The 9,653-nt window shown below is 37.3% G+C and overlaps 1 protein-coding gene across 1 annotated transcript in view; it reads left to right on the top strand.

The window, feature by feature from the left end:
- Positions 1–3,272, top strand: part of MYO7B (myosin VIIB) — a 60,675-nt gene extending 57,403 nt beyond the window's left edge. Inside the window, exons 45-47 of the mRNA XM_029285820.1 lie at positions 10–93; positions 875–994; positions 2,731–3,272. Of these exons, the coding sequence (XP_029141653.1) occupies positions 10–93; positions 875–994; positions 2,731–2,820 (294 nt within the window). The 3' untranslated portion in view covers positions 2,821–3,272. The remainder of the gene's footprint in view (positions 1–9; positions 94–874; positions 995–2,730) is intronic.
- The last annotated feature ends 6,381 nt before the right edge of the window (positions 3,273–9,653 follow it).

Raw genomic sequence — 9,653 nt, 5'->3', positions numbered from 1 at the left:
TTTTACTAGCAAACATCAGAACCAAATTTCCCTGACATAGTATTGATTGCTATCAACAGGCAAGGGATTTCCATAATACATTCAAAGACTAAGGTAAGAGATCTTTTTAAAAACCTTAATTATAATCTGGAAAAGGTGCACACAATTGATTTATGCTAGAATTAATTAAATGCATTTCTTAGGTAAAGAATTGTGAGAGATTGAGACAGTCTAAACCAGGGGTAGGCAACCTCGGCTCTTTTATGACTCATGGACTTCAACTCCCAGAATTCCTGAGTCAGCATAGCTGACTCAGGAATTCTGGGAGTTGAAGTCCATGAGTCATAAAAGAGCTGAGGTTGCCTACCCCTGGTCTAAACCTTTTACAAGTAAATACTGTTTGACCATGGCTGTGAATGTATCAGTTCTGCTGTTATTTCTGTTGAGAATATATACTGGATAAAACAATTTTTGAAGCCTGAATCATTACTGCTCAGATTGGCTCTCCAAAATGCTTTCTTTCACAGAAAAATAAAATCAATCATAACAAATTTTTGTACTTCGATCTGGTGAAGCTAGAAATGATAAACTTATTGCTAAATGAAGTTAGTCATGTGAAAGGGAACCTCCAAGCTGAATTGTAATAGTGACAACTGAGGAAGGTCAATCCATGATTAGAAGACTCTGGTCTAGGGATAGCTCTCCCTAAAAATATATCCATTTTAAATCAAAAGATGTTGGCAGAGTAATGTGAAAAAAACCTCATGAAAGTATTGCTTCTTAGAAGTATCTGATCTGATGTCCCCAAATAGCCACAAGTCCCTTTTTCTTAAAAAAAATATTGATCTTTTCATTTTATAGCAGTCTTACAGGTATGATTTGTGTTGTCCTACAGGAGATCTTAGCTCTTTATCCCTTCAATAAAATTTCTAACTGGAGCAGTGGCAGCACGTATTTTCACATGACGATAGGGAACCTGGTACGAGGAAATCGAATTCTTTGTGAGACATTTCTGGTAAGAGAAACAGAACTTTTCAGGTTTGTTAACATCTTGCATTAAAGAGAGGGAGAATGAAAATAATGTAGTATAGCATTTAGTCCTTTTTTATTGTTCAGCTCTAAAATTTGATGGTATCTCACCAAATTATGAAGAATATTTCTACTAATTTTCTGTATAAAAGGACAGAAAAAAATGAAAGCTTTAAGTAAGCTGTACACTTTTCCCCAATCCTCCAGAAATGTATGAGATTTGGCCTGACAAGCCAATATTTTATTGCATCACAACTGACCAGCTACAAGTAATTCTTACAACAATTCATTTAGTGACTGTTCAAAGTTACAATAGCACTGAAAAAACCTATGACCGTTTTTCACACTTATGACCAGTGCAGGATTTTCATGGTCATGTGATCAAAATTCAGATATTTGGCAACTGGCATGTATTTACAGAATGACTGTTGCATTCTCCCAGGGTCATATGGGGGAGCCAGATTCACTTAATGACTGTGTTACTAACTTAACTGTTGTGGCAGGAAAGATTGTAAAGTGGGGCATAATTCATTTAACAACTGTCTTATTTAGCAACAGAAATTTTGAGCCCAATTGTGGTTGTAAATCAAAGATTAACTGTATAGTCCCTTGGTTGCTAAAAAGGAAGGAAGAAAGATGTCTGATTTCCAGCCAGCAAAACTTTGTCAGCCTACATGATTTCTACATTTCCTAAACATATTTCATGAAGGAGCAGGAAGTCTATTATTGTATTTCCTAGAAACAATGTTTGATTCATCACATTCCTATATACAGTTTTCGATGTTTCTTTTGGGTAGCATTTCATGTAAGTGCTGAAGCTGTGCTAGTATATTTGTGAATCATTGTAGAGAAGTAGAAGCGACACTTAGACATTGAAGCAGATCCTTCCTGTGGGGGTGTCTTTGGGAATTAGTTTAGTTCCTTTTTGTGAAATAATCAATGATTGAGGGGAGATAGGTTTTCCACAACAGTCAATATCTTAGCTTTGGAAAGTAGCCATCAATAATTTTCAGTTCATCTGGTTTCAGGCTTGGAAAATATTTCCCTATTCTACATTATAGACAAAAATTCTGAAAGAGACAATTTCTCCTATTTCCCCTAAAGTCTTATTGGAAAAAATGTTCTTTTTGGGCCAGATTGTCAGAAGAGTAAATTCCTCTTGGTTTTAGGATATTTAAGTTTATTACTCTATGAGGAATAGCTAGATGACTAGCCTTTACAGTAAATCTGGCTTGTGCAAAGATAACACTTTAAGTAGGATGCTTGCATCGATTGATAGGGAAAGATGTTCTTTCAACTATTAAAAATGTTTGTAACTCTATCCAAGGGATGATTTAATATTGCTTTACCGATAGAATATTTCTAGCTCAGGGTTGAACTGTGGTGTCCTTGGTGCTCTTTCACCATGCAGACGTTTCATTATCAAACTAGGTAATATCAATTCTAGTAAGGAGTGGGGTTTGCTCTCTTTCTATGTATTAGTGGCTTGTCCTGTCAATGTTGGTAGGAGTGGTCTTGGTGGTTGCTTGATTGGGCTGTTGTTTACTTCTTTGACTGTTGGTCTAATGTTAATCTTGGTGCTAATCTGCTCATCTGGGTGTTGATTGCTGGTAATGAGGTGTTTTGGTATTTTTGTTTCTTTTTTAGTTTTTTGATTGTCTGTTTTGATTAATATGTAGATGCTGTTTATCTCTATAAATATTCTTTTGCTTTTTTTCCAAGGGTTACAAAATGGATGACTTGTTGACATCATATGTTCATTTGCTAATGAACATTGTAAACAAACAGAAAAGGCCCAATATCCCAGTCTGAAGATGCAACTATCATCATGCAAAGGTTGTGCCAGATTTGCAATATTTGCTGTCTTGAAAGACATGGGATTTGGTTACTTTGCTTTTTTTTTAACCAAAGAGAAGAGAACCATACAATTGCTGCTATACCAGAAATAAGCGTGGTCTTAGCTGGCTGCAACTTAATCATATCTGGTTTGGCTACAAGTTGTACTATCAGCATATCAAGATTTTGTACACTACCATCTTTTTAATAATTATAACCTCCTTCCTTGGAAGTATTGATCACATTCTTACTGTATTCTAGCCATCAGCAGTACAGTGCAAAATGATGTTTGCTATTTTTTAGTTATAAATATATTACATTGAAAGAAAACAGCATGCTCATGAGTTGAAGATTTCATTTTTTGAGGACTACCTGAACTTGATAAAACATGCCTCTGTGTCATATATGCCTACTAGTCTCCAAATTAAAAAAAAAAGCCACTGGATTCAGTGTTGCACCCCCTCTTTCCTATTTCTGGAATATGCTCGCATGATGTTATTATGAATGAAGACTGAAATCTGCTTAAATAGTTCTGTAAACTTACATAGTATTTATTGTTTGAGAATTGCAGTTGTGTCCTTTTTTAAATACTATTTTAGTTTTTTGCTTGCTTTCTATGATCTGTATACTATTCGACAAGCTTCCACAGCGGAATTTCAGCCTATGTAAACATACCTAAAATTATGCTTTCTCAGATCATTTCTGACAAAGCTGTAGATCTGACCAAACACAGCCTTTGTTCTTCTTGCCCTTTGCCACCAATTCTTTTGGCGGAAATGATTGTTTTCTTGGAATAGTTTGGTGTAAGAACAAGGAACCTAATATCTATGGTTGATACTATAATGTTTTGTGTATAGGAGGAGACAATGGTATTTTCTTTTCTAAGATATTTCATATTATGAAAATCATAGTGTATTTTTACTTGTTCTTGAAGTATTTTTAGCAATTGATAGTGGCCAGCATGTGGGCTGTTATTTTGCCAAAGTAGTCACACCATCTCTTGTCAATTGAGATGAAGGTATGCTGTTCTGCAATTAATGGTCATATGCATATGTGTGACTGGAATGGGACAACTCACAGCTGCCAGCTCACCACCAGGTCGCCTCTGCCAAATCACCTGCAGGACAACTCCACATGGCCAACTCGCTGGAGGATAACTCTCCGCTGATGGAGAGCCGTGTGGGCGGGCGGGCAAGTGAGTGGGTGGACAGAGCGCAGAGCGGCAGTAGCTGCCAGGGACTTCCCATTTTCACACCCACCCACCATTGCTGCTGCTTCTGCCACCGAACTCTGGGCTGCAGTGGGCAGCAGGGAGGCAGTGGCTGCCAGGATTATCCCATTTTCACACACACACACACACACACACATCCGTCACTGTCTCTGGCCTCTTGGCAACAGCAATAGCAGCATGGTGAGAGTTATGAAAATGGGAAATCTCCAGCTGCCACCACCACTTTGTGCTTTGCCCACCCGTTGCTCGCCTGCCCGGCTCTCTTGGCCATCCACAGAGAGCTGTCCCACAGCAAGTTGGCTGTGTGGAGTTGTCCTGCAGCAACTTGGCAGCAGTGAGTTGGCAGAGGCAACTCGGCAAGCTGATGGCAGTGAGATAGCCGCACCAGTTGTCCTAGACCAGTGGTTCTCAACCTTTTTAATGCCGCGACCCCCAACCGGTCGTAAGTCGAGGACTAAACCAGTCGTAAATCGAGGACTAAACCGGTCATAAGTCGAGGACTAAACCGGTCATAACTCGAGGACTACCCAACCGGTCGTAAGTCGAGGACTTTCTCTGCCTGGGAGCACCGCGCATGCGTGGTTCCGCCCCCTGCAGAGACGGAGCAGGCCGACCACCAGCTGGCCCAGCTCAAGGGAGGTAAGGCATCTGCCGGAAAAGGGAAAAAAAATGGCGGACAGCCTTGCTTGGCGACCCCCGTGAAATGGTCGATCAACCCCAAATGGGGTCGCGACCCATAGGTTGAGAACCGCTGTCCTAGACCTATGTATGATAGAGTAGTAATATTTCTGTGTAAGTGAAATTCCATATTTTTTAAATACTTTTTTTTAAAAATGAGCATAAATATATTTTATGAGCTATGTCTGTTGCTGATACTGTTTGCTGTGAAATTAGCAAGATCAAGATGACAAGGACTATACTGCAGATTTTCTGAATTCTAAATGTAAATCCACATTATGTTGCAATTCAATATATTTTGTATATTTGTTTTATGTTAAGTATATGCTCCAAATATTTTCTCCATTTTAAAACACAAATGCATAATACATGCAGTTCCATTTCTTCCAGAAATATATGGTACTAAGTCAAATACTGTATAAACCAAATAAATTCCTGAATAATCTATCATAATTTGCATTTATCAAACTCCTTAATGATTCTGACTAGATCAAAGGATGGCTGTGGCAGAATAGAAGTTAAACACATTAATAGCTGTAGCAATCAATGTATGATATAGTAGGTAATAAAATATAGGACAAGTTGTTACTTAAAGTGAATGTACTTTTTATGCCCTAATCAGAGGTTGTGAATATGATGGCTATTTGTTACAGATCTATCATAAAGTAGATGCTACAATTTATCTGGAAGACTCTCACAGTTATGGAGAATAGTACTACATTCAAAACTGGAAAAAAATCAATGCTATAATTGGGAATATATCTATTTCTAATAGAAAAACATATTACTGTTGTTTAGGAAGAAATGCTGGATCCATCAAGAGGAGACAAATTATGTGGTGGCTATTAGAGGCCTGTGGAATATTATTAAGCAACATAGTTTAAAAATTCAGGATGCTTATTAGTAACTACAATGTAACTAATCTTACTGTTATAGTATGCAGAGATGAGTAATCATCATCATAGGAATCAGATAAAGAGTCTCTCTCATAAGCAATATGGTGAGACATAATTTGCAGAAACCCGTATTGGATTAATTATAACCAGGGTCAACAAGGACGGCAGTAGCTGTTGGTTACCATCAAGGGGGGAAAACAGTGAAAACTGAAGAAATGAACTTACCCTATGAAAATAATATCAAGAGTCTGGATGAATAAGATCACTACAAATACCTGGGCATACTTCAAGCTGTATGCCTCATGTACGCTGAAGTCAAGAAGATTGGAACTAAATACATCATGAGAGTAAAGAAGAGCTTAAAGTTTTCCTCAGTGGAGGAAATGCTATCAAGGCAATTAACACCTGAGCAATGCCAGCTGGATAAGTGGACTGGACTCAAGCAGAACTAAAAGCCCTGGATATGAAGACCAAAAACATAATGATAACAAATTATGCCCTTCATCCACGCAGGGATGTTAATAGACTTTATTCAATAAGAAGTACATACAGGTGTGGAATGTTGTTAAGTACATCAAACAGTTGAAGAAGAAAAATGGGCATTGGAAGAATATTTAAAGGACAGTGAAGAAGATGCATTGAAGCTAGTATACCATGAAAGCTTACTGAATACCTGAGAGTCCCAATGGGCCTACAGGAAAGACCAAATGAAGAACAGAAAAGACGGCAAAGTATTACATGGCCAGTACAAAAAAAGGAACAGGGTAAGTAAGTAACAACTCCTGGCAATGGCTAAGAGCAAGAACATTGAATGAGAGATGCTAATTCTGATTGCATAGGACCAAGTCTTAAGAACGAATGCACATAAAGCCAGAATTGGGGACAGCAACAGACAACAAATGCCTGTAAGCAGGAACTGGTGGGACCACAAAGTAAACTAAAAGAAAACAAAGAAATTAAAGTGTTCTGGGACTTTAGAATTCAAACAGACAAGAACATGCCACAAAACCCCCCAGATTTAACAATTGTTTTAAGAAAGAAAAGTCTAGATAGTGGACATTGCAGTACCTGGAAACAGCGAAATAGAAGACAACTGGAGAAAATCACAAAATATAAAGAGCTGCAAGTAGAAGTAGAATAACTGGCAAAAGAAACCAAGACAGTACCAATACCCATCGGATGAGATCCCAAAATATCTGGAGCACCACTTGAATGCTATTGGCATTGATAAAATCACCATCAATCAATTGCAAAAAGTAACTTTACTTGGAACCGTTTACATCCTGTGACCATACCTTTAACATCATCAAACATCTGCCTATTCCAGGTCCTTGGGAAGGACTTGATAGGTAGATAAAAATCCAGTCTAAACATCTGGCTGATTGTGTAACCAACCATAATACTGTATAATCAGTCCTAATTGAATGAAAGCATATTTTACTGGAAAGGAAAATATTTTGCATAATAATTGAATATTATATATGGAGAAAGATGCATTAGAATGAAATATCACTATGACAATGATTTCTATTAAACAGACAGAATCCTAATAGAAATAAAAGCAATACAGTTAGGTACACATGACTTGTAAAATAGTTTTTAATGTTATGTTTAAAAGATACATAGCTGTGCTTATCATTCCAACTATAGAAAGTAATTACAATATTTTAACCCAGCAGGAATTTTTGATAGAGAAAAGTACAGAGTAAAAATATTGTGTGTGCACATTTTATTAAAAGTTTTACATCCATACATTGAAAAATAATTAGTATGTTGAATGAAAACACTCCATCAAATCTTATACATTGAAGTGGCTAATGGGTTAGTATGTTACAGTGGTTAGTAACTGTGCATTTAATATTAGAGTTATTTGCTAACTTCAGGAATCATTTATAAATTTATATGAAGGAAGTGCACATAAAATATGAAAAAAATATTTTATTTTAAGAATATAGTGCAAGCAAGTATGGTGCATCTACATTCAAGATATTGAATAAAATAATATGAACCTGTTCGATTGCATTTAACAGCAAAATCTGTCATGTACTGGTCACGTTTATATCTTTATGATCACTGAAGAAGTTACCACAGATAGTCTTCAACTTATGACTATTTGTTTAATAATCATTCAGTCACAATGGCAAATGGAACGTATACTTTATGGCCTGTAAAAACACTTTACAAGCACTTGTAAAACATTGCACCACTTTCATTCTTGTCACATGACTGCATTTTGCACACTTGGCAACCTGTTTACATTTATGACCAACTGCCAAGTGCCTTGTGATCATGTGATTGCCATTTGCAATCTTCTTTGCTGGCTTCCTCAGAAAGTCAATGGGGAAAGCTGGCAAGAAAGATTGCAAATGGAGGATTTGAGGTCTATTCTTCCAGTGACCAGAGGGACTTTTCCTGCCCTCTGTGTAGGGAAGGGAAATCCTCCCCCACACTGGAGGAATGGAGCTCAGATCTGGTAAAAATGCTAGCAAATGTTCAGGCTCACAGCCTTTCAGAAAGTCAGCTTTGTTAATGGTCTGAAAGTTTCAGAACACTGAGTCTCAGAGCTCTGGCTTTGCTAGCATTTTCCTCTCCAGAGGAGAAAATGCTAGCAAATGCTATTGTTCTCACTATGCACAATTTAGACTCCTTCTCTGAGTCTTGCAATTAGCAGAAGGAGCCTTCTGAATCACTATGAAAATGGAGCCCTTGTACAAGCTAGAGCAAGGTGGGCCCAGCCAACTGACATCTCCCAGCCAGTAGCAGATTTCCATGTGCTGGTGGGCACTGGGCCTCCACACCCTAAGGCCACCCCACACAGTTGCTTATCGACCACAACAAAAAGAACATGCATTGCAATTGTTGAGAGAGGCAGTCACATGGGTGCCTTGTTTAAAGACTATAATCCAGCCTCAATTGTGCTTGTAAATTGAGAACTATTTGTATTACTTGAGCTGGAAACATGTCCCATTATGGCACCTACTTGTTTATATCTGTGTGTATGCTATGGAGTAAGTATTTGTAAGAATCAGGCTGTATAGGTAGAATTCATGTTTTTCTGGGTAGGATAATGCAGCAGGGTATTTTGACTTGCTTCTGGTTATGATGGTGGCATGAATAGCTGAAAGCTGTGATAGCACCACTGAGGGGGGGGGGGAAATCCTTCAACTTCAGTCTTCTAGTCTATTTTATGGTGATTAAAGGCGATTTTAGTAAGGGATTAAGAATGTTTATCTAACGTGACCTCAGAGGATGACATCACTACAATAAATTGATTTATCATTTATATATTTTATATAGCTAAACCGCTATATAAGTATTAATGTGTTCTGTGTTTTGACTTCTAGCTTATGCCTGTGCACTGTTCTTCAGCAATGTAATCAGTCAGTTCTGCTGCTCTAGCAAAAATGGAGCACAAGTGCTCATATACTTCTCTAGGATGTTGTAGCATTTTAATAGACTGAGCAGACAACATAAACATAATACTTTGTTTACTTTGCTTAAATGGACACATAAGCTCAAATATACAGTATTACTAGATCACATAGGAAGGTCTTGATGAAAGTGATTCATTTAATGAGAATGTGCTTACTGCTCTAAATCTATTTATAAAAAAAATATGCTAATCCTTGTGCATTTCTTCCTTTTCCATTATACTGAAAAGTATGATTTCAGATAAAAAAATGACCTCTCTTGTGCCAATCACAATTGCTAATAATAAACCAAGTAGGAGATAATATACATCTTTACTATAATTACTGAAGAGAAACCAAGTTTACCAAATAAGCATCTTACTCCGCACTAATCATTCTGCTCCATTTCATGTTCTGATCATAAGAACACAAGTATTATGGTGCAATATTACAAAAACAGACTATTTGGGTTCAAAATGGAAAACCCAAAGTATTGCTATAATACCATACAGTGTAGGTTATTTGGAATGGCATTAGCAGAATCATAAAGAAATGAAGAGCAATTGTAAAGTGTAGCATATGGATTACACCAAC

This window comes from Protobothrops mucrosquamatus, unplaced genomic scaffold (assembly GCF_001527695.2).
Source record: "Protobothrops mucrosquamatus isolate PMUCROS unplaced genomic scaffold, P.Mucros_1.0 scaffold2296, whole genome shotgun sequence".
In the NCBI taxonomy this organism is placed as follows: domain Eukaryota; kingdom Metazoa; phylum Chordata; class Lepidosauria; order Squamata; family Viperidae; genus Protobothrops; species Protobothrops mucrosquamatus.
Note: the sequence above shows the minus strand (reverse complement) of the source record. Positions and strands in the feature narration are given on the sequence as shown.